Source organism: Lepisosteus platostomus, chromosome 11, assembly GCF_059453375.1.
Source record: "Lepisosteus platostomus isolate fLepPlt1 chromosome 11, fLepPlt1.hap1, whole genome shotgun sequence".
NCBI lineage: Eukaryota > Metazoa > Chordata > Actinopteri > Semionotiformes > Lepisosteidae > Lepisosteus > Lepisosteus platostomus.
Window position 1 is genome coordinate 13,626,805 of NC_142621.1, and position 25,966 is coordinate 13,652,770.

At 36.7% G+C, this 25,966-nt stretch overlaps 1 protein-coding gene across 19 annotated transcripts in view; it reads right to left on the reverse strand.

Annotated features, from left to right (window-relative positions):
- Positions 1-11,670, reverse strand: part of sgip1a (SH3GL interacting endocytic adaptor 1a) — a 59,095-nt gene extending 47,425 nt beyond the window's left edge. For 4 of the 19 annotated variants that reach the window (XM_088598541.1, XM_088598540.1, XM_088598544.1 and 1 more), the window contains exons 1-2: positions 11,348-11,653; positions 7,067-7,111 (exon numbers count right to left, since the gene is read on the reverse strand). In XM_088598541.1, the coding sequence (XP_088454667.1) occupies positions 7,067-7,111; positions 11,348-11,390 (88 nt within the window). In that variant the 5' untranslated portion in view covers positions 11,391-11,653. Of the gene's footprint in view, positions 1-7,066; positions 7,317-7,802; positions 7,943-11,347 lie in introns of those variants that run through there. The other 15 variants (XM_088598550.1, XM_088598548.1, XM_088598542.1 and 12 more) reach the window with 10 other exon arrangements.
- Between the last annotated feature and the right edge of the window lie 14,296 nt (positions 11,671-25,966).

The following is a 25,966-nucleotide window of genomic DNA, read 5'->3' on the forward strand; positions in this document are numbered from 1 at the left end:
AGTGGACTTTGCTGTGTGCTTCTGCAATAATAAGTAGGCTGAGAATACATGACTTCCCCATGGATGGGATGCTTGCCAATCAGAAGGTTTTATCCCCAGCAGTGATGGTTCCCATTTATGAAGCTGGGCAGTCTGGAACAACTGGGGTAAAGTACTTTGCTCCAGGGTGCAGCAGTACTATCAATGGGACTCAAACTCATAACCTCTCAATTACTCAGCAACCTTAACCACTATAATACAATGCATCTATGGCAATAGATAGGGGACATACTGTATTTAGTTGGACAAGAAACAACACCAGAGGCTTTAGAAGGAAGTAGGGGAAGAGCTTCAGGCAAAATCCAGGCTGGCATCTGTTATGTTGTAATTGGAGAAAAATTAAAATAAACGTTTTGGGTACTAATTTTCCAAACACCCTAGAGGCATCCAGCTCATTCAGATACCGCACCATGAGGAGCTGTGAGCCTTGTGGTGATGGACTGAACTCGTTTACAAACATTTTAGGAATGAGTCAGGACCAAACTGCCTCTGAAGCCTGTCTTTAACACTCCAGGGTACTGTTTTTTTTTATCTCCCTGGCCAGCAGTTGTTTTTTCTTATATACTGAATGCTTGCTTACTGCAGTTGATTTGTTTCATTATTCTTTCTTGCTTTATACAGAACAGGCAATGGCACGGCTGCTTTCTTAGGCTGACGGATTGGAATTTTATTTTTCAGTTAAAACCCAAAGGAAAGTATGTGTTGTTCTTTGAACCCTGTAACATTTGGTCCTCGTAATAAGATCATTATGGTCATTCTGAATACTCAAAAATTGAATGAAGGCAGTTTAGGGAACAATTTTTAGAAACAAAACAAACAGATATACAGTCAGCTGTGTTAAGCTCTAAAAATGAATAAATAAGGATATAAGAGAAAATATGTGAATTCATGTACATTTTCAAACAAATAGGAGATCCCTAATGCAATAATTTCAAGCTATCATAAACCAAATCATATCATAAACCCAAAAAGATAAACCATTATAGATACAGTATGAGCAGATATTAGTTTTTAAAACCAGTGTTTTTGGTCTAAACATTGGCATGACAAATAGCCCATACATAAATTACACATATGTCTGTAAATTGAATTAAATCAGATTTAGCAGATTTACTTAATTGTTAAATACTTTCATGTAAAATACCTAAGTATATATCATAGATCTCAAAATCTCTATAGGCCAGACATATAAGAGACATTAAAAAAACATAATATTAGATGAGTGCTATAGACAAATTCAAAATAAAATTAGGGATGTATTCATAAAAGAAGAAGTATTATAATGGGGGATTTTAGTTTGCCTCCCATACATTGTGAAAAACCTTCAGGTACCAGCTGATATTGTAATGGAAGACATAGCTCATGATTGCTTCCTTTTTCAGTTTATCAGCTTACTATGACACCCAATAAATAGAGAAACACCAGTATTTTTCTATTATTTTCAACAAACTAAGGTGGATTAAGGAAAAGGAAAATAGAGGTGAGATAACTAATAGTTAACTCATAACTTTGATAATTATGAGATAACTATGAGATCATAACATAGTATAGTAAGAAGTATGTTATAAAATGGTAATCTCCAAACTAAATGAGAATGATAGATATGAAACAGTTTATAATAATAATAATAATAATAATATAATAATATACACTTATATAGCGCTTTTCTGGACACTCCACTCAAAGCACTTTACAGGTAATGGAGACTCCCCTCCACCACCACCAATGTGCAGCATCCACCTGGATGACAGTTTAATGCAGGGCTTTCCAGTTCTTGTTTGGGGGGGTCCAATATGTCTATAGATTTTCATTCCAACTCATTAGCTGAACCAATTTCTGAGATACTCCCAACTCTCCAGAGCACTGTAACTTTAAAAAATACTGGGTAGCCCTTGAAACTTGGTTTAATACATTAATTAGAAAAAAATATATAAGGAGAAAGAAAGCACTTTATGAAAGTGTTATAAAAAACATGTAGTTAAAGAAATAAAGAACAATAAATTGCATGGACAAGAAAAAAAAAGAATGTCTGAAAGCCCAAAACAGCAATAAAAATGTTTTAGAATGGTATAGTATTAACACAAAAGACATAGATGTATTGCATGTATTAGAAGCACTTAAGATAAATCTCCAGGGCTTGAAGGTTTCTACCATTTGCGCTTAAGGAAATAAGAGATGTTATTCGTGGGCCATTAGCAAAACGTTTTCAAAAGTATTCTGGACAGTGGTAATGCTCATTGATTGGAAGACTGCTAATGTAGCACTCATCCTTAAAAAGAGTGAAAAATCTAAACAACGTATTTATAGACTAATAGAGTCTAGCTCCTATGTAAATTAACACAGATTTGCTGTCACTTGTTGGAGTTCTGCGAAAATATGTTCCAAATAGAGCATGCTGTTTAAAATGTTATATTCACCACATCATTGATAAATTCTCAAATTGCAGGTGGTAGACATTCAAGAAAATTATGCAAGTCTTGGACTTAGAACTGGATGAAGGATAGAAAACAGAGAATACAAATAAGATCTAAAGTCTGGGTATACTGTAGCTAGGAACTAATTACTGTAAGTTCACATATTATCATTACAGGAGAATTAGTAAACACTGCAGAAGCTGCAAAAGATTGAAAATCCTTTTGAAAAAAATACCGACAGTTGAAGACTGGACAAACACCTGACAGATAACACTTAATGTGGACAAGTACAGAGTGTTAGGTTGCACAAATGTAAACTATATACATAAGATTGGAAAAAATATGAATTTGAACAAGCTACCCATTAAAAAGTCTTTGGGTTCATGCTGACTCATTTTCATCTTGTAGACAATGAAGAATGGGATTTTATGTTAAAATTGTACAATGTGCTAGTAAGATCTCATTTTGAATATTGTGTACCATTGTTTTGTCCACTGAGTTACAAAAAACTACTGGACCCAGTCCTGAGAAGATCAACCAGATACATTCTAAAGCTTAAAAGAATGTCCCACTTTGACAGGAAAAAAAGAGCTGAAGCTTTTAAGTCTTGAAATACTGACTACACAGGTACCTAACTGAAGTATTCAAAAACATCAAAGTTATGATAAATATTTTATAAAATCGACCCAATGGAGTTCATCAGAACAAGAAGCAAAACAAAGAAGCAGGACACAAAAGGTTTTACAAAAGGTGTGTAGAAATCTGAAACATGCTACACAGCCATGTTGTTAGACCTGGCTTCAACCTTGGCCAAGTGATTAAAAGAAATGTCCTAGACCAATCAGCTTTTAGTAACTAAACAAGTTGTAAGGGCTAAATGGCTTCCTCTCATTTGTAACCTTATTTACAGTATGTTTCTTAAATAGAACCACTCTGAATATGAATGCTGCATTACACAGAATGGTTTTCTCAAATTTTCAGTAACTTGAAAATATCCTGCAGTGTTCCTGACTTAAAAAATGTAAGTATTTTGTTGTACTACACTATGCTTAGAAATTGATTCTTTATACAGACTTGTCAAGGAGATAATAAAACAGATATATCTGTACAACCTGCAATTTGATTATGCAATAAACCTGTATTGTATTTGTCATATTTATATTGGATCACTGCATAATAAATCTTGAAATGAACAATACATCCTTCCAGATCTACAGATATTGGTGTTATGTAATAATAACTGACAATATACGACTGTGTAACAGCGAATCAGTCAACAAGACCATGGTACAGCCCTGGAATTACAATCAGGTACACAACAGGTCTTTTCAGTTCCACATTAACACATTCTGAAAAGCACTTTTAGTGTCCCAGTCCAAAATTATTTCAGTATATCAATGGCAGTTGAACATTTTCGAAAAATCACAACTGCCAACGTAATTGTTAATCAAAAAGAAAAGTTGTGTCTTTATAGGACACATTTTTCCATGGGGGTATTTGAGTTTTTACATTTTTTTTACAATGCTTACACACAAAATGAATAAAGACAATAGAAACTAAATTTGAAAGTGAAGGTAAATGTCCCCTATTATACAAATACTGTACTTCTTAGCAGTTGCTGATGTCTCATCATATGTGGACATGATCAGCTAACTCAACGACAGCCATCTACCATCGTGCAGCCTGGTCTTTTCAGATCTTAGAAATTAAGAATACCTAAACCCAGCCAGTCCTAGGATGGAAGAACTTCAAGGCAATCCAGGTGGCTGCTGCACAAGATGAAGGTAGTCCAGTAGGTTTCAAACTTGCCTTTGGACCAGAATTTTCTCAATACACCAATATTGCATATTGACCAAGGACACTGCTCTATAGGAGGTGCCATCCCATGGATGAGCTCATAAACTGAGGTCCTGTCTTGAAAATTAAACATCCCACATCACTTTTCAAAAGAGTATTGGTAGTTAGCCCTAATGTCCTGGCTAAATTCCACCCTTGATCTATATGATTTGGTTTGCCTAAAGTCCCCCTGTAATTCAATTGATGAAGCCATTCCTCCCGTTGTCTATCTGTTGACCATTTGTGAAGTGGGGCTGCTGGCTCAAAGTGGGTAATGAACTTCAGAGGGGTATGAACCAGGCTGTCCATGTGTAAAGTGCTTTGGGATCCTTCTGGATTAAATGTGCTAAATAAGTGCAAGGTATCATTAGGTGTTTCATGATTAAGTTTTTTAAAAAGTAATTATGCCATGTCACAGAACTAAAACAAAGCTGGAATAATGTAGTGGAATAAATCATCTAATTTTCTATATTTCTAATTATAAAGTCATGAAAATTAAATCTTTTGTTTACTGTTGAATGTATAGGAATGTATGAATTTGAAGAGTAGAAGAAATGTTGTGCAGACAGGGCCAAGGGCCAATGCTGAAAATATTTTCTTCTAAAAGAACCTTGGCTTAGTGTGCGAAAGCTCAGGTTAAGCTTGTGGTTACCTCCAGTTTGGGAATGACCATTGCAAATATGACCAATTCCCTGTGAGAACAACTGCTACAATATGGTTACAGTATCTAGGTAATTTCAACACATCCACAATCCCACTGTAAGGCCCAAGCTGAACCAGCACTTATACACTGAAATGTAATAACCTCAGGGAGGACTGAAGCTGCTGTTCAAGCACCAGTACAACACAGATCACCTTGATCATAGGAACATCCTGAAATGGAGGATGGACACAAAACTGACATCAGCTGGGATTGAGGTACAGGATATTCTAGGCAGACCAGAGTGCCTTCTTTCTGGTCTTTCAGCAGAACCTTGGAGCATGGAGGCCTTCCATCAAATAATTAACAAGCCCCATCTTTCTTTAGTTTCCACGATCTGATGAGGTCAGGCTTCCATGTAGTATGTCTGCTGGCATATTGACCATGACAGAAAGATAATAAAAGGTGGCCAATTGTTTTTTTGTCTCCTTGATTGACTCTTAATGTACTGTAGTATTGTGTTTAGACAGTGAACCCAGAAGCATGGGACTCAACTCTCCCTGACTCTATAATGCTGACAGAGGAGAAATGTGAAGAATCTTTCACAAACTTCCCCAATATAGTCTGTGGGTGCTTTGAGACCCAGTAAAGGTAAACTTTGAAAAGCATTCAGCCAGGAGATCAGAACATCCACACATCACAGAACTCTTGTAATCTTCCTCTTATACCAATAAAGATCCATGTCTAAGACAAACACTATTTAAAGACATGGCATACAGGTTTACTCCTAAAAAAGGCTAATCACACTCTTACCTTTGACACATCAGGGGAAACTATTTTTCTCCTGTTTAATCAAATGAAAAAAAGCAGGTGCTGAAAATGATAACATCCCTTATATATTTTTACTGAATTCTCTTACATCAACGTTTAGTATAGACAATGAAAACCAGACATAAAATCATAAATAAATGTCATTTTCTTGTTACAGTTGCATTAAATATATAAATGACAATGTTAAACACAATGAAATACTCTTATTAAGATTATGAAAGATTTTAGCCTTTTTGTATTTTTCTGTAAATCTGCACTTCACCTTCACTGATTGAAAACTTTCCTTTGCTACTTATTAAAAGACTAATTTTTTTCTATTCTACTTCTCCCCTGACAGTATAAAAACATGAAAGCATAAATAAAATATATAATTTAATGATAACTTTTATTCTAAAGCAACCATGGGCACGTTTGTAAGCAGAGCTTTTTCAATTGACATGGATTTTTATATATTATTTTTAGACATTCTGAAGAATTACAATATATACACACATTGAATTCAATTTTCTGCTAATTAAAACGTCATCACGTGACAGCCAGAAGAAAAGGCAAACTATATATATACAGTACATAAAATGACCTTTAACCAAAATTAAACAAATTGGTGAAATTATTACTCACCAAAATGCAGAGAACAAATGCTTTTATACTATATAGCCCAAACATTCTGTATATCTTCATAATGCAACATGAAATGTATTTAGGCACTGCAATATATATGCAAAATAGAAAAATGCAGATGACATCCCTAGCCCAAGGAAGATTAAACCTGAGTACACAATCATAGGGAGGAGAAAATTCTCACATCATGAAAAACGTCCACAAAAATACTTCCTAGATCTGAAATATAATACTAGTTACTATCAATAATGCTCAGATGATATTAAAGAAGCCATTTCATTTTCATCTTTCTAAAGCCTCCAAGGGTCACATTTTGAATTCACCTGCCATCAATTTCTGCACAAATGGCTTGTCAAATTCATCTGCCAAACACACAGATGAAAACATCTCCTGAAAATGGCTTCAGACTGAAATGGTGATAAAAGTGATCTCTCTGCTTCAAATTCGTACAGTAGAACCAACTGGGAAAGCAAGCCTTCGACACAATGAATGTACATCATCCTTTAAAAAAATTAATTAGTCCTGCTGCTGTATTTGTGCATCAGACGTTAAAGAACGCTGCCCTTTTCAGGGAATGACATGTAAGCCACAGGAATGCATGCACTTCAAATAGCTAGACAGCTTATGGTATTATGAACAGCTAAACAAACCAGAGCAAATAGAGGAAGAGGAGAAAAAAACCTACCTTCCATCATGATGGCAGTATTGCATTCCTCAATCTCCAAGGAGCCTGAAACGATAGTGGGGAAAACACAGCCCTTTTTACCCGATGCTGAGACAGATCAGAGAAACTCCCTGGCAACCTTCTGGCTCCAGACAGCAGTGCTGGATGGCAGAACGTGTGAAATGGTTCTGCTTTTGCCCGAAATGGTTGGAGCTGCAGTTTAGGCCATGGATGCTGCTGCAGCTGTAACCTACACGATCACAGAAGGATGCTGAGAGAGGGGGAAAAAAAAAGCAAATAAAAAAGAGCGAGCAGGAGTGGGGGGGGAGAGAGAGGGAGGGAGAGAGAGAGAGAGAGGCTTGCTGAGCTCACATGCTTGCTAGACGCTAAGCCAATCCCTCCAGCGCTCTGCTTCGTCACATGGCTTCTAGTCTGCATCTCCTGACACCATACCCCTTGAGAATACCAGACGAGCACCCCCTACACACACAGTTATATACCCCTCCCCTCCAATATGTTTGCCTGATTTCACTGAAAATATAACCTTTTTCATACCTTTCAATACACATTTCCACTCTGTAATGCCATTGGAGCAGAGATGAATGATATTAATTCTACAGCCAAGTGCCAGAATAATCAAGAGGCCTGCATTAAGAGATGACCCTTGCAGAGGAAATATAGTTTGAAATACAGCCGTTTCTTGTTGCCAGACCCTGTCCTAAATCTGTTTCATTCTAATAAAACATCTTTAGCCTACCCTCTTTCAGCACTGGGAATTTATTCTGAATGACAGAGTGGCTGGCACGGTGAAACCACTGTTCCTGATGAGGGCTCCCTTTTTTTTTGTAGCTCAGCTGCTGTGCTCTGCGCCTGCCTGCTGGACTCTCTTCCCCTGCCTTCCGAGATAAAATCAATTGGCCTGACGTCACATCATAAACAATTATCCCTAGAACAAGGCTTTCTGAGGGAGGAGCTCCTACTGTTGCACCCAGCCTGCCATGCAAACTAAAAAGAGAGAGAGAAAGCCTTGCAATTAATTTCGCATGAAGTAATGTACCGAAGCCAGAGGGCAGAGGATGACCACTAATGGGGAAGAAACAAAGAGAAATGTGTGCACTCTAGGATGCATTTGCACAGAAGAGACAGCTGGCCATCAGAGTTCCAATCAGCTTGCATGCAAGCCCTAGACAGCTCGTAATATAAAAAAGTGTACCTTGACAATACAATTGAAAAGAAAAAGAAAGATGTGGTGTTCTTCATTATTTAACACAAGATTCTCTTTTAGTACATTTAGAGTCAGAGCCAGACACTCCCCTAAAATTGTATATGAGGCAGAAAGGTTTGAGACATTTATGGCAAAAGTTTTATCTTTGTTACCTTTAAAGAACTGCACTTTTGTCCTTTGAAAAATACATTAGATTCACAAGCACCTTATTTGTATTGACACAGCATACACTGTATATGGCTAGGGTCTTTTAAACATGAGAGAACACAGTGCAGTTTGTGAACCACTTTATCTATCACCTGGTAACCAAATGAGGAAAACAAATGGGACCTGATGAAATTATCATTCTACATTTGATTCTGATATTCCGATAATGCTATAAAAGAAAATGTATGTAGAATATATGCAGAATCCAATCTAAAATACCAGAGGGCTTGAAAAGTCCATCAATCCCAGTGAAGCAAACAATGTAGTGGCCCATATAGCCTGAAGTATATACTAGCAATGATCAATCTACCCATCTCCATGTCAAAAAGAGGGAGGCTTCTCAATTCATTCTCCACAGTCATGCTTTGGTTCCATGTGAGAAGCCCATCTTGTAACAGATGCTGTCACGGACTCCTCCCACTCTATATCCCCCCACCTCCCTCCTAACAGCATTTCCCAGCTCTCTTCTAGTGCAGTCACAGACAAGGTGCCTTCTGGAGTGCTGCTATCCAGTGTAGGGAGATTTAGAAAACTGAATGGAGAGGATTTGCTAAATAAAGCCTAATTCCCTAAGCCTCATTTTCAGCTGGAAGTGCTGTGCGGATAAAGCTGGCAGCAGTTCTGGAAAAAGTCAGATAGCTGTGGAGCATAGAGGGAGATTGTGCAAAAAGAGATATGGCTCATCGTCAGGTCAGCAAGCAGAAAGGTGGACTATTCATCAACAGGCACAGTATTCATTTAGGGAATTTTGTGAATATTGGGATGTAATACCACACTGTACAAATGTTTAATTAGGCAGGCAAACTCAGTAGTCTTGTGATGCTGTAGCACATGAGCTAATCTAGAGTTCTAAAAATAATACTAATACAGCAGAAAATAGCAATAGTTGCAGAATGGATATATTTAATGATAATAATTCCTATGTATTTTTTTCTGATATTATAACTTAAGAATGTTACATATTTTCATTTTATATACGTCTCAAATTTATAATTTCTTGTATGTAGAGAACATATCTCAGTTTCTGCCTCATCTACTAACTATTGATGGTTTTGGTGCTCTGGTGCTCCAACTAACTGGTCCAAGTCTGCATTACTGTTGTTCATTTTTTACAATGGAGAAAACTGGCCTACCTCCCACTGTGCCAATGGTCAGAGATTTACTCTTCTTTAGATGAAAGTGATCATCCTTTACACAAGCAGGCTTTGGGGCACCGTGAATTATGTGAATCAGAGCGATGAATTCAATCATTACTCAGTAGAACACAATACTGTGTGTCACAATATGTGTGTCAATGTGTGCTGCAAATTCTCCAGAGCAAGAAAAAAACAAACATAGCTTTTATGAAATAATAGTCATAGAACTGCAGAGCATTCACATGTGTAGATTACTGCTATAATGTAAAGGGCTGAAGAATCATTTTGATGTGTAATCAAAATGTACTACTGTATTATAATTGCAGTGATCTGTATTGCATTTCTAAACTAGGTACATTGTCCTAAATATTTGTTTTTGATAAGAAGATGGAATGTACCTAGTTGAAAAACACAATCTTCCACTTGGAAAGAAGAGTATTGAGAAATCCAAATGAGTATGCTAAACTAAACCACAATAGTTGACTCATTGAATTTGTAGACTGTTATTTTAATAAATATTAACTTTTATCTGTGCAAGTAATACATCTGTTCAATTCCAGATCCAACAGTATATACTAATATAAGTTCTAAGTAGCACAGTAAATCAGGAATCTCAGAGGAGCTTAAATCATTGGAAAGAAATTCAACTACAAACAAAGCAAAATATATTGAACAATGCAATGGAGCAACCCAACAGTGATGCTGCAGACAGTAGCTTCATCAACCAAAACGCATTCTGGACTGTGCATAGCCAAAGTTGATATGATTGTTTTTTTTGGCAGGCATATCAGTTCTAGACTGAATGGCCACTTTTTCCTTTAGTAAACACCAATAAATACTGCAAGTTACACTTTAGCATTTTGAAAACTTGAGGCCGGAAGCAAAGATTTTTATATATTATTAGTTGTAATGATCGCTGAGCAGCGCATACTGATACGTATGCTGCAGATGGTTGGTTTTGCAAACAATCTGGCGACGACTGGAGTTACGTAGCACAAGGCTGTCAATACAAGACGAAGTGTTGGATTCTGATACGGTTATAACCTGGAATAAATGCATCTACTTCTATGCAATGTAGGTAAAAACAATACTCAATCACTTCAAACACTGAACTGCGAGCACCAGATACGATTGTGGTTGAAAAACAAACAAAATGTTATCACTTAATACACACAATAAACATCTTTTCTGAACTTGACAAAAAGTTCAATACGTACGATATATACTGTTAGTGTACAAGCTTCACATTAGCTCAAAAAGCACCAACAAAGCTTGGCAGTTCTACTATGCAAACAGTAGATGGAGCTAATAATATACGCTGAGCAATAGATCTTAGCGATGGAATCTTTCTTCTTTTTTTAAGCATTTTTATCTGCATTGTACAATTTCAATGTCTCCTACTGGACACTGCACAAAACTACGTGTGAGTGAAAACCAATGAATGTAGCCTGGCCTAAATCTTCATCTTGACATAATGACAAGTACCAGAGCAAACAGACTAAAATTGTACTTGACTTTTATCTTTCAGAACCTATAACCTTCCCTTTAGAAACGATCATTTTTGAAGTGTTGTACTACACCAGTAAATAGAAAACCATACTGTACATGCTATAACAGGTTAGAAATGATTGTTTCAATAGCACAGAAAAAGTGTTGACTACAAACAAATCCCTTATTTAAAAAACATTTTACGTTTTCTTCAAATTTTATGAATAAGAAATTGAGTCTTTTTACCTGCAACAATCCGCAACCAACCAGTGCAGAGCTCTTCAGCCATTTAAAGCAAAATCCATTGATTAAGGGTCATTTCAGATGGTTACAGCCTCCAGAATACAAAGCAGAACTGCTGCAGAGCACTGAATCAAACAATTCCAGAAACCTGCAAGCGAAAATACAGGAACCGTTGCAGCACTGTAGCAATCTGCTTCAATGCCCGGTGAATGAGATCTAGCCTGGAAAGCATGACAGTACCTAAAGAAATGTGCAAAGCATTGCCTCTGAAGGTGACTTTAGCGCTTTTTCCTGTGATTGAACAACCTCACAGATATATACGGCGGAAATGGTTATCTCACGAGATAAAGCTGATGAAGCACATCGGAACAAAATAAACTGTAACCCATTGTTTCCTGCAACTACAAATTCTAACCAATGCCCTCGGAAAACTGTATATCGATACAATTGCAAAAGCTGTGTCAGGGCAGTCAGGATGTGTTCGCTCATCTTCAAAATGTCTTTAGTTCCTTTATACACTTCTTCTGAGCTCCCTTTTTGAGTTGTTTATTTATTTTTGGTGTCTCTGGTTCTGCTTTCAAAATTCAATAGGCAAATGTTACTATTAAGATTCCAGCATTTGGCAGGATGCACATACAGTTTGGAGAAAATGGGGGGAAATGACTACATAGTATTTGCCTGCTCGTGGTTAATCAGAAATAGTTAATTATACAGAATCCTTGTTAAACTACATTAAATAACACACATGGAGACCATGTGCTGCATTACTGCGGGTGTGATATGATCTAGACATTCTCTTCAGTAGTGTAGCTATACTGGGAATAATGCTTATGTGCTGACCCACCTGCTTCTTTCTTGCTTCAAAATTGAAAATAAGGAGCTGGATCCATGTTGACTGAAGATGAGCAAATACTTCACATGAGTATATCTCAGCCTTCCTAACTCATACATTATTCATTCTCTGGCCAAGAGCTAAATTGTCTCATTTAACTGACCCCAGGGAGTTGGGGAATGAGACAATGTCATTCAATTTACAGAAAGAGATCCAGGGATTTTAGCATTTTAATTGGCAGGTGTAACACTGCCAATCTGAAACATCCCGTGTTAAAAGTGGACATGGTATTGTTTTGATCTAAACTGGACTTTCACTGCTCTGTTTTTACATCTGTTGATGAAACAAAACCGAGTCACCAGAAGTGCTTTAGACACCTCAAAATATTTTTCTAATTTTACAGTACTACAGCAAATTAATTTAAAAACTAGGCCGGAGCAGAGAAGAAAAGTGATCTGATATAGTTGTGCTGCCATCTGCTGGTAAAAAAAAAAGTACTAATGTTCTAATACCTCAAACTGCGGAAGGGTCTTTATTGTGGGCTGTTAAAACCTCTAAAAAACAATCCAGAAGAAGGGCAGTAATTTGGCCTTATTATTTTAACTGTTATGACGAATCTGTCTAGCTTCCCGAGAATAAAAGCACAAGCTGTAAAGTATGAAGTATCTATGCATCAGAAAGAAGTACTCAACCATCCCCAAATCCCTATGTACATTTTAACAGTACATAGGGATTTAGGGAAAGTTGGAGATTTCAAGTAACTTTTGAAACCCAACAATTAAAAGGCAACCTCCAAAATATTTAACAGCTGAAAACAATTACACACTTGACATTAATTAGATAATTAGATTAATTAAGGCTTCAACTAACTTGGCTTCAACCAACAGAAAATTCATCTCGAATAAAAACCAGCCAGTGGGCGAGACTTGGATTGGGAAACGTTGCGCTAGTATACGGTATAAAGTATAGATTTCAGTATAAATCAAATGTTTTACTGAGATATACAGCAGGATATCACGATAAAGACCTAGAATCCACCCCCCCCCCCCCCCCCCAAAAAAAAAATAAAAATAAATACTGCCTGTGTGCCCTGCTTTACAGGGTTTATCAATAAACGATTTTTGGACATATTGAAAGTGGGAATAAAATCCTCTGTGAAACCTGATGAATGTCAGTAAGCAAATTTAATAAGAAGTAGTAAGCTGTATTTATGCACACAAACTAATAGATAAAAAATATTTTCATCTAAACGAAGCATATTTTCACCCATGAGAAATTTTCTCAAATAAAGGGGCTTATTTACAGTACATGCACCATTTTGCCTTGGAAATGGCAAATGGAACCCTTAAAACGCTAATAAAAATCTCGCATGACCTAATTTCTCGGGACAGTGCACTTTCCGAACTATCCAGCAGAGGACGCTTTGGTATCTAGAAATAAAAATATCACAATACAAAACTGCCTCGTCTTCTTATGGATAGCATCTTTTTTGTTCCACACATCTGTATCCAACATATAATTTCATCAATACCAAAGCATGCTGCAGACATCTTACTATACTGATGAATGGCACTGGTGTATTAGCAATAAAAAACTCACAACATTATATGACATTTACATGGTTACATCTCTCAGAAAAATAACAAAGCGAATATTCCTGTGGAAATGATTTTATGTATAATTTCCAATAAATCAGACTTGATTGATTTTATTTTGTGGTTATTGTCTATGGCTTTTTATATTGTCTATGTTTCCATATGGAGGCCCTTAAAATGTTCTAGTACTCTGATTTCCTTCAACATTTGAAAAAAGTTTTGTTTACACTTGTAAGTACATAAAGGAATGTTAGAACTCAGCAGTAATAGTAGAGATATCGATAGATAATGTATGTTTAGTTAGAATTTACCCTGAAATACAGTTTACCATGTACTTTAAATGTACTTTTTACATTAACTGGTTATTCCAGTGGACCTCTAAAGATGATGATGCCAGTGAAAAGACACTGTTTTCCCTTATTTAAAAATGCTGAATTTATTCTTTTTGGGTTACTAAGAATGCTAAAAAACAAGTAAAAGAGCAAAAGTTCATTAAATCTTTCTGAGATGAACACTTCAGTTGTTTTCTTAGAACAAAAAGTCAAATTGAGTAATACTAATTCACTGTTGATAATGACAGCAAAATAACTATTTCCATGTTTTCTTAGACTTACTGCCAAAGAGGCAAATTCATCACTCACTCTTACCTGGATGAGTGATAAGTGATAAGTTTATTTCCATATTTTATTTTAAGAAAAAATATCCTCCCCAGCTTAAGGGTTTTCTGTCATTTGCATCCACAATTTTAAACAAAAAACATATTTTTTTATTTTTACTGATGTAATGGATCACCATATACAGTACTAAGGGTAATATGTTAATCTGCAGCAACACTTAGAGGTTTGTGGAATGCCCACACCCAGTATCAAATTTTAGTATTTGATCAAACTAAGATTGTTAGTTTTGAAATAGATTAATTTTTGGCAGTATGTGATTAACAGTAACACAATGTTTTCACATGGGGTCTCTGTTGGCACCAGTGCCATTAGATTATGCTTGAACTTTCTATCCATTCCTAATCCCTGCACTACTATAAATGTAGCCCTCTCACTAAATATATATTCAGGTACACCTTGTAAGCTTTTCACTCAGAATAAGTGGCAATGCACTATATTGTAATTTCCTCTTATAACAGCAGGAAATAGTTACTTTTGCATCTACAAAGGTGTGTGACAACAAATCCCTTAAAATCCATTACCTTTGGATGATGTACTCTACAGCAAAGTGTACAACAATCAGACTTGGAAACACTGATATGCTAAGTTAGTACAGGTGTATCTGGTTTTAAAATTAATGACTCAACAGAACAACTACAACCCACATCAAGTGCTGGCTTCCTAGAAATATATAAAGATTATGTGTAAAATAGAGTGAACTGGTACAAAGGTCAGGATATCAAAATTATATTAAAGAAAAAAACAGAACAGCCACAAACACAATTATTTGGGAAAAAGTAACTGACAGAATGAAAAACGAGTGAGGCAGCTGAGTATATTTTCTGTTTTCTTAAACATTTTTTAAATGTAAATTTTCTACACAATTTTGAATCTCTTCTGTGCTGTGAATTAGAGGGGTCGGCGAGGAGTTAGCAGAGTTATTGTAAAATTATACAGCTGTAATTGAGAATGCAATCCAGTTTGTATCTGAGGTGAAAAGTTGTTTCCAGACACAGAATTTTTCTAATGTCCTGCTAGACTGACAAAAACACACGTGTTCAGCTACTGTATGAACATGACAATATGTATAAATAAGATCAGACAGGGAGGTGTTCGTAATTTACTGTCAAACCCAAATAACCTTTTGTCAGAAACAGTAAAAAACTTCCAGTAACATGCCCTTTATTTTGTTTTTTAATCCAAAGATAGGCTTCCACTCACAAAACTGCACGTAGGCCCTTCAATGCAGGCACAATTTTATCACTTCAATCTCAAGGGAGGAATTTGTTTAGGTTTCAATTGATGAGTCAAGATAAACATTTTCTCAGCAATTTTCAATTACATCAAGGGAGCTGCACTTTTCTGGGGATGAGGTGCATTATAAAGTACATACTAATGCGCACAAACACTTAATTTTTAGACAATAGATCTTTCAGAAATGTCTGTGCTTAGGAGCTACAATTCCATATACTGTAGCTTTGCAAGTGGGAGTGTGAAGGCAATGTCTGGAGCAGGAAGAACTCAGTCTGCTCCTTAATGGAAGGTGATGACAGGTGATGAGGAAATTACTTTAGACTTCTCATCTCTTCTATGAGCTGTTTCTGATAAGACTCCTTTCTGATGCAAAGTTTTTCCAAGACTGAGGGTTTGTGTGAGCGTGTCTTTTGCATGGAAATGATAATAATGGTAATAATGATTCATATGATTATTCTAAATACAGTAAATGCAGCAAGTAACACAGGTGGACAAAAGCATTAACCAACAACTACTTTTTTACACTGAAAATGTGAAAAAGAGTTATTCTTTTACAACTTATCTGTATAATATTTTTCTCTTGAAGAGCATCTTTTCAGTTTAGCACACCTCTGCTCTTTCTGGGCCATGGAATTGAAAAGATGCACTGGTGCTGTGTGTGATAAGTACAGTGTACCATGTTGAAGACTGATCCCTGCCCTGTGGTCTTTTAAAATTGCATTTCTGTTGTAGAATTTCCCATAACAATGAGAAAAAATGAATTTAACCTTCTAAATAAAATAATTTTTGAATTTTTTCAAAAGCTAGTTTTTCTTTTCCTTCATTCATACTGTAGTTAATTGTTCATTTAAACAGTCATCTGTTGAATTAGTCAAACATTGAGTGATGCCAATTCTCCTTGAATATGATTGCATTTAAAGCCACTATATAACATAAAGTTTATATTATTATTATTATTATTATTATTATTATTATTATTATTATTATTATTGATGGCATTAAATGAGGAACTCTTCCTCTACTGGGCCAGGTATTTGTATTATTTCACATTTACAAGTTTTAGTCGTACAAAGACTTCAGCTGCACATACAAGAGTTAAATGGTACAGCAGGTAGTTTTTGCTTCTTGTGTGGTCATCTGCCTCATAAAGGTATACTGGGGCTGGGCAGTAACTTGCAGTTGCCTGGAGGGTTGTTCTTTTCTCCTTTCACTCATGATCCACTCCATCCTGGTTGCCAAACTGGATGAAAGCCTGAGCTGTTTTGATGAAAGGCTCATGGCTTCTAAGGCATTGTGTTGGCAGCGTCATATGGATCTTGTCATGTCAAAGGTGAGCTTGATTGTCATCACTTTTTAAGTGCTGTCAGCCTTGTTGCAGTCTGCTGTTAGCAGACGGGATGGGACGCCAGACGGAATGGACATGAGTGTCATGAGGGGGTGCTGGTATCCTCTTATCATGCAGAGAGTGAATGAGTATCCATCCATCTTCACTGCGTGTAGACTCCTGCCTCAAGAAGACACACAGTACAGTATGCGACAAGTGTTAGAGCAGAGGAGCACACACTTCTCATGGCAGTACATGAGGGCTCTATCCACCTTGCAGATGGTTTTCTGAGTTTTTAGGTAGGCCTCAAATTGGTGGCCTTCCTATCCCTTTCTAGAGGTTAGGGCATATCCTCAACAGACTTGCTTGCAGGAAGGCTAGCCATTTCATTGGTGTATGTGAGTTTAAGGTCTGCAGGTGAAAAGCAGTGTAGAGGTTGAAGAACGCAGAGGATAACGCTGATTCTTTTGTAGCATTTTTTAAAATATCCTGGCCTGGTTGGTCTGTCTGTTAATGGTGACATTTAAACAATGGTTGCCAATGATTTCTTGGATTGTCATGTGTCAGTCTTAGAAGCAACCTGTGTTTTTTTCTAACTGTAGTCTCTAACTGCCATGATACGTTCCTCTGTCTTCCTCTGTGTTCTTCCTAAAACCTAATGCTTGCTCTTCTGGAAAGAATATCTTCTGAATCTGTGACTCATGCTAATTAATATTAGTCATTCCATAAGTTTAAAGTGAACTGATAAGAAATAGGTGGGACAGCAGCTGTATGGATCATTATCTGGATTGTGTGTCTTCACATGTTGAGATTTTCATTTGAAGGTGTGTTTGAAGCCTGGGATGCTGGCTTGGCTCTCAGCAGTTGCACCTTGAAGACTGTAGCAGGGGGACGTTGTTAACACTAAAAAAAGAATTGTATGGGATTGAAGCCCTCAACAGTCATCTGTAGCTGTCCCAGTTGTCTGTCTGAGCTTCACAATGAAGCTTTATAGACACCGTCACTAATGTACTATGAATGGTCTTAACCACACAGGCTCAAATTAATCTCTGATACCCCAAGGAAATAATGACAACTAATTATATCTCTTTGTCATTACCAGGGAGGACTGTGTTGAGGACATTTTGTATTCCCACCCATTTTGTAACATGAAAAATGATGATACAACGAGGTAAACCTGGCATGTTCAATGTTCTAGAGACCACCTTTCATTAGTCTGGGTCATTACTTCACAATAAATTTTGCTCAGTGTTGCTTGGCAACAAAACGCGTTTCTTAGTAGTTAAGTAATTTCAACATGAGAAAACAAACATAAAAGTAGAGCTTTTTTTGAGCCATGCCCCATAAGCATAATAATTAATAATAATTTATTATTTATCAAAAGATCAAAAGACCACCAAAACAGCTTAAAAAGGATAATTAATGTACAAGTAAACAACATTTAAAAAATAAAGAAATCAGCTGTTCCTAAAGTTATTTGTGACGGTGTTGCATTTAAGCTAAGAATTCTTCACCTACTAGACAGTTTTCAGAGATTTCATGTGCTTTGCTGTGCTCTGTATGGAAGTGCTGTGAATGTAGGGCACTCCCACACACACAGAATGCTCCTTCATTGACAGATCAAAGTCTCATGCCTGGTAATGCTCTTTCCCTCAGGCATCCCAGTGAAAAAAAAGGAGTGAGAGGAATGAAAAAAAAAACAGGTCACTGATAAAAATAATTCTCATTTTTCACATTTATACATTTTCCAGAAACCAAAAGACAGTTCTGATTTATCATTATACAGTACGATTTAACTACATATGGCAAATTAAAATTAACTACAGAACTATAGAAGATCCCTTGTCAATTAATTTTTTTTAATGAATATAGCAGTGAAACAACCCCCAACACTCCTACACAGATCTAAAAAAATATATATTTCTGGTTATCCTCATTATTTCTATTGTTTCTATACTCCTTGCAAGAAGTACTTTGTCACTCACACCCCCACAACTTTCTATTTTGACTCATAACAAAAATACTGGGCTCCTGTAATAGGCTTTGGGGGAACAGCGTTGCATTTAATTCCTGGCAGGCAAAACCCGTGTGGTTCTGCTTAGATCGATGTAGAGCTTTGCTGTGAATTTGATTCTTTGTTTTAATTAAGTGTGCTTTTGCTTTACACGGGAACATGTCAGAAGGTTAGCAGTGGTTGAGACTGATGATTAGGTTGGCGTCTGGGGCCAGTTACCATGTGTCAACTGTGGTGATTGGGAGTTCAGGGCTAGGGTAACAGCACAATGACTGATGGCTGTGGGACAGGAATTGTCTATGTACTGTATATGTGATAGCTAGACAGTTAGGCCAAAAGGCCTGCATTATACCAATAAGATCGTACAGGCAAGGGCACCATAACTCCAATAATGATCAATAAAAAGGTCAACCACATGTGCATAATTATGGGTGACAATGAACCATATTTGCACTGGACTCTTCAATGTCAAACAGTCTGCCAGAATTTCAAATCTACTTCTCATATGATGAACCAAAGTAACCTGGATACATGGAAGAATGTAAAAGTAAAACAAACACAAAAAGCCTCATCTTAAAATAATTATTCTTTACAATCTTTAAAAACACAGTGGACTGCTAGGGCTTATATGCATTAGAAATAACTCAAAAATATTCAGTAAAAACCTTTAAAATCCACATTTAGTCAACACAATGTCAAGGGCCACAAAGCTGATGTAAATGTTACGAAGACACTCTGAGTCCCTGTTTTCTCTGTGGAAACAAGCATCCCATCAAATAGTTAAGTATCCCGAGGAAACTCTGGAAACACAACATCCCATATTCTCATCTGATCATTAAAGCTTTAAGAAATACACCAATGAATATGGTTTTCTTTTTCAGTGCCCCAACCTACTGAAAAGAATATCCTTCAAAGAGGATAAAAGCACAAAATGCGTACCTAACATTAACAGCCATCCCGTAGAATGAAGATCATCCCAAATCAAAAACATTGTTTTGTCCGAAATAGAAAGGGCTTGTCAAACACACAGGTACAGTATGGCCGTCACTGAAAGAACAGTTCAATATGCATGTGTGCAATGTCAAATTGCTTACTTCTCCATTCCTGAAATCACTACATTCCTATGGTAACCCTCTGCATATGGATTTCGTAAACTGCCTACAAATTCTCACCACTATTTAACAAAATAATGTTTTGCAACAATGTTGTTGAGGCATTAATTACTGATATAACTTTCCCATGATTTTGAAGTTCAGTGCACTCAAGACGATTTCCTTGAAAATGCATTAAAAAAACCTGTAGATCCCATCATCTTAAACCTTTGCCCTTAGTAGTTGTTCCAACCATCCATTTTGGCTCACTTGCTTTGTGCCTGTCCAGGATTTTAATATCTGTTGCCCAACCACCCCCAGTCTTAACATACTGTACGGTACGCAGAGTACAAGACCATGGAATGAGATCACACATTTTTTGTTTATGTTTGTTCAGTTTTATTAAACCATATGTTTTGGGGTCAACATTCTGGTGCAGATTGCAGCTAATCGTAGTTGCAGACATTGCTAAATCTGCGCATTCCTCCTTTTTCTAACAAGTTAAACTCACTGCGAGTTTAAACCACAATGTGTCTGAGAAGGAAGCCTAAAGAACCATCTCCTTGTCATCAGTCCCTTAACCTTTCATTTAAATGTGTGGAGCATAAAGTCTGTTTTTAATTTGAACTGCAGACCCTTATTTTTTTATTTTATTTGAATAAATACTAGATTATGGAAACCTATTTGGTTAATTTGCCATAAGAGATATTTACTGTACTAATGTTCCATTTCAGGTATTTATCCTATTTTGAGCAAGCAGTAAACCTCAGTTATTGGGTAAAATGGAGACAGATACTTTATCAGAAACTCCAAGAAAGTATGAAGCATTTTTCATAATTTCTTGTGTTTTAGTGATTCCTTAAATGTGGTATGTCTCAACGTTGTGTTATAAACTGTAGCCAGCTGCTACACCTTCATGGGTAAACGAAAGCTTGCCAGAATTGCTCCATCTTTTATTTCATGTGGCAGGATGCCATTGATGAGAGCCAACCCTGGTCTGGGGGGTGCCAAGATTGTCTTCTAAATTAAACATGCTATAATCACATGAAAGAAAGAAATTAAAACATTGTTTAGTTCTGGCATTGTAGTTTTCAAATTTCACGTACCTGTATGTCTCAGGTTTGAAGAGAATTCTAGATTTTCCTAACCTATTTTTATATGCAATATACACTATGTTGTGCACTGCTTTATTATTTTACGGCATGTTTATGAACATACTGAAGTCATGACACATTATGTCAATGCATCAGCAGCTTTACAGAACTGTAACCTGGAAAGACAGAAGCCAGACACCCTTATTTATTCAGAAGAGAAACCGCTATGTGTGTACTACAACTGAAGATCACTGGGAAGATACAGGTTTCTGTTATTATCAGGGCAACAAATACAAGCCTGAAAGCCTCTGGTTGAAAATACACGAGTCATTGCACACGACAGCAGCAGAGACCTCTGAGCGAGACACACTAGAAAAAAAATGAATCATTCTGTCTGGGTATAAAAGTGCCCACCCATATTCTGAAAGAAAAAAAAAACTGCTTTACTGGCAAAAGGCTAGCATAAACTCACATTTTTTTAAAGCTTTAAACACATTCTCAGTCCTCTAAAGGTTTTTTACAGTTTATCTTCAGTTCAAGTCCTTTGTCAGCAAATATCATTGCCCCATTTGTTTCAAGTAAGGCAATCCGAACAATCTCCAGCTAGATCACTATGTACAATTACTTTTACTAATGTAGTTTTATTAGGATTTAAATAATAGGTTAATTCAGTTCTTTTCAGTTCTTGGAAATCTAATTTAGTCTTAAAGCTCTTGGCATAGTTAAACTATTGTATCACTTTTTGTTAATAGTGTTTGCCTGCAGTGTCTTAACACGACACAACTTTGCTGCAATAAAACCCTTCAGTTGTCCTTATCTTTAAACGTTTCTTCTTTCCTACCCTAGACAACCTTTGCGTGCTAGCATTATAACTCAACAAGTGAACCATCCAGTGATAACTTTCCACTCTAAATTCCCTGCCTCCCTGGGTTTTCTTTATCATTCAACACAATCTAATATTCCCCTTTCTCATCTCTTCCGTTGGAGCAGTTGCATCCACATTGACTTCCCAGTAAGGCCAATGACATTAAAGTTTACCTCTGGGCCAAGAGTGAGTCACTTGGCACATTGCAAACAAAATTAAAATATTTCAGTGATGGAACTCGGTTTAGTCTCATCTGCTTTTTCAGTTTTAACATTGTCACTATTTAATTACAGTCCCATCCCTTCTTGGAACCTTTTCATTCCAGCACATTGTTGTCTGTCTTAGGCAGCAACATTAACATCTTGTAGTTTGATCTCATCAGATCTCAGAAGCTAAGAATTTGACAGCATCAGCAACAGCTTTCCAAGCCTCTATCTCTCATATACAGTGCCTTGCGAAAGTATTCGGCCCCCTTGAACTTTTCAACCTTTTGCCACATTTCAGGCTTCAAACATAAAGATATAATTTTTTTATTTTATGTGAAGAATCACCAACAAGTGGGAGACAATTGTGAAGTGGAACGAAATCTATTGGATTTTTGAAACTTTTTTAACTAATAAAAAAATGAAAAGTGGGGCGTGCAAAATTATTCGGCCCCTTTACTTTCAGTGCAGCAAACTCACTCCAGAAGTTCAGCGAGGATCTCTGAATGATCCAATGTTGTCCTATATGACTGATGGTGATAAATAGAATCCACCTGTGTGTAATCAAGTCTCTGTATAAATGCACCTGCTCTGTGATAGTCTCAAGGTTCTGTTGAAAGCGCAGAGAGCATCATGAAGACCAAGGAACACACCAGGCAGGTCCGTAATACTGTTGTGGAGAAGTTTAAAGCCGGATTTGGATACAAAAAGATTTCCCAAGCTTCAAACATCCCAAGGAGCACTGTGCAAGCGATCATCTTGAAATGGAAGGAGTATCAGACCACTGCAAATCTACCAAGACCTGGCCGTCCCTCTAAACTTTCAGCTCAGACAAGGAGAAGACTGATCAGAGATGCAGCCAAGAGGCCCATGATCACTCTGGATGAACTGCAGAGAACTACAGCTGAGGTGGGAGAGTCTGTCCATAGGACAACAATCAGTCTTACACTGCACAAATCTGGCCTTTATGGAAGAGTAGCAAGAAGAAAGCCATTTCTCAAAGATATCCATAAAAAGTCTCGTCTAAAGTTTGCCACAAGCCACCTGGGAGACACCCAAAACATGTGGAAGAAGGTGCTCTGGTCAGATGAAACCAAAATCGAACTTTTTGGCCACAATGCAAAACGATATGTTTGGCGTAAAAGCAACACAGCTCATCACCCTCAACACACCATCCCCACTGTCAAACATGGTGGTGGCAGCATCATGGTTTGGGCCTGCTTTTCTTCAGCAGGGACAGGGAAGATGGTTAAAATTGAGGGGAAGATGGATGCAGCCAAATACAGGACCATTCTGGATGAAAACCTGTTGGAGTCTGCAAAAGACCTGAAACTGGGACGGAGATTTATCTTCCAACAAGACAATGATCCCAAACATACAGCAAAATCTACAAAGGAATGGTTCACAAATAAACGTATCCAGGTGTTTGAATGGCCAAGTCAAAGTCCAGACCTGAATCCAATCGAGAATCTGTGGAAAGAGCTGAAAACTGCTGTTCACAAACGCTCTCCATCCAACCTCACTGAGCTCGAGCTGTTTTGCAAGGAAGAATGGGCAAGAATTTCAGTCTCTCGATGTGCAAAACTGATAGAGACATACCCCAAGCGACTTGCAGCTGTAATCGCAGCAAAAGGTGGCTCTACAAAGTATTAACGCAAGGGGGCCGAATAATTTTGCACGCCCCACTTTTCATTTTTTTATTAGTTAAAAAAGTTTCAAAAATCCAATAGATTTCGTTCCACTTCACAATTGTGTCCCACTTGTTGGTGATTCTTCACATAAAATAAAAAAATTATATCTTTATGTTTGAAGCCTGAAATGTGGCAAAAGGTTGAAAAGTTCAAGGGGGCCGAATACTTTCGCAAGGCACTGTACAAAGTAGCTCCATCCAAGTAAGGCAGGATAGCATTCAATGTCAGCAAAGGGCATGCAAAGAGTCCTCAAAGCATGGCTAATGTCTTGCAAAACTGAGATAAGTCTCTACTCAATCCCATTCCTCTGTTTTTGTGTATATCCCAAAATCAATTCTTTCCTTGAAAAGTCTTCTAGTTTCTGTCCGTGCAACACAACTGTCTTTAAATCAAATGTGAAGCATGTCTAATGCCACCATAGCTAATTGTTTTAAGTCTATTGAATTAATGAATACAAAGTGTTTGATTCTCTTAAAACAGAGAAAATCAAGTAACTATTAATCTGGACCTTTCCCCTTTAATTTTTTGATGTGATAATGGCTATATCTGATATTGTCTGAATTCCTTCAGGCTATACTGTATGCATTAAGGAAAACCTTACCAGATAGCAGCAAAAAAACTAACTTAAGCAAAAAAGTCTGTTCTATTATCTTTAATATTTTTTTAATCTAGCAGAAGTGAACTAATGTTTTTTATCAACTTAAACAAAAACTATAATTTCATCCAGGTCCACCGTGTATTGAATTTTACACTAAACATTTTCCCTTCTTTACTTTATAATTAGTATATAGTTTTTATAACATTTAATCTCATATTCTATAACTGGGCAGACATCTTCTTGGTTAAACATTATTTGAGCGCATCAGACAGTCATGATAGAAATATAAAATATAATTTCATTCTTGTATGTTTGGTTTGCACACACAAGGAATTCTGCAAAAATTATGCCCTTTAAAAAGACATTGTCAAACCTTTGCATTCTGCAATTCAAGATACTTGTTTTTATCTATTGATTAGTAAATCTATATTTATGCACTATTAGTGCAAACCTTTGCCCAGGGATTTGTGTTGGTTTCTGGACAAGAAATCAATATTGACATTGCCAGGCTGGCTTCTCACTGTTGTGTGAAGGAACATGTGAAATCTGTCGGCCTCTCTTCACAGCATTAACATGACTGAAAAGTCACACTCCGCAAAATCAAGCACCCATATATTAGAACTTATCCTTATGCACTTAAAAGATAAGCAAAACATTATCATGAATAAGTGTAAGCACTTGTGTAAGCAGTGTAAGCAGTCAGTTGAATGTAAGCAGTGTAAAATATTATTTAATTAACCTTGTTGGGAACAAATACCAGACAAAAATCCACCAGACATAAGAGACAACTAAGAGAAAAGATCATTACTAAATATGGCCACATATAAAATACAATTCCTATCATGTGTTTTTGTCTTTTCAAAAATGAGAATATTATAATGCTTAGTTATGTTCTATATATGGGACATTCATAAATATACAGTATATAAGGCCAGTACAGAGCCACAACATACACTCATGCAAGAATAAGATTCAAAATCAGTGTCTGAAATAATCTGTTTTAGAACACACATCCACTTCTTAGTACTGTAAATAACAGTCAAATTAAAAGATTGTGCATTTGATGCTGAAAGGAGAAAAAAAATTGTAGCTAGATATTAAAAGAAGGAGAAAACAGAGCTTTGAGCATATTTGAGAGTATTTAGAGTTTTATACTCTTCATTATTAAGTGTGCTTAGTCACGGAGTCACATGATTTTCCTATATCCTATATATAAAAAGAGATCGAAATGGCTACTGCTACATTAAAAAATAAAAGTGCGGGTATTGGTAATGGCAGTTTTTTTAAGCAAATCCTTCAGGTCTTGAACACTATGGACCTAAGCCAACTACTTTCCAGCAGATGAAAAATGGAAACAAACGTCATCTCAATGCAAGCTTGAAAACTGAGCACAGAGACGTAAAAC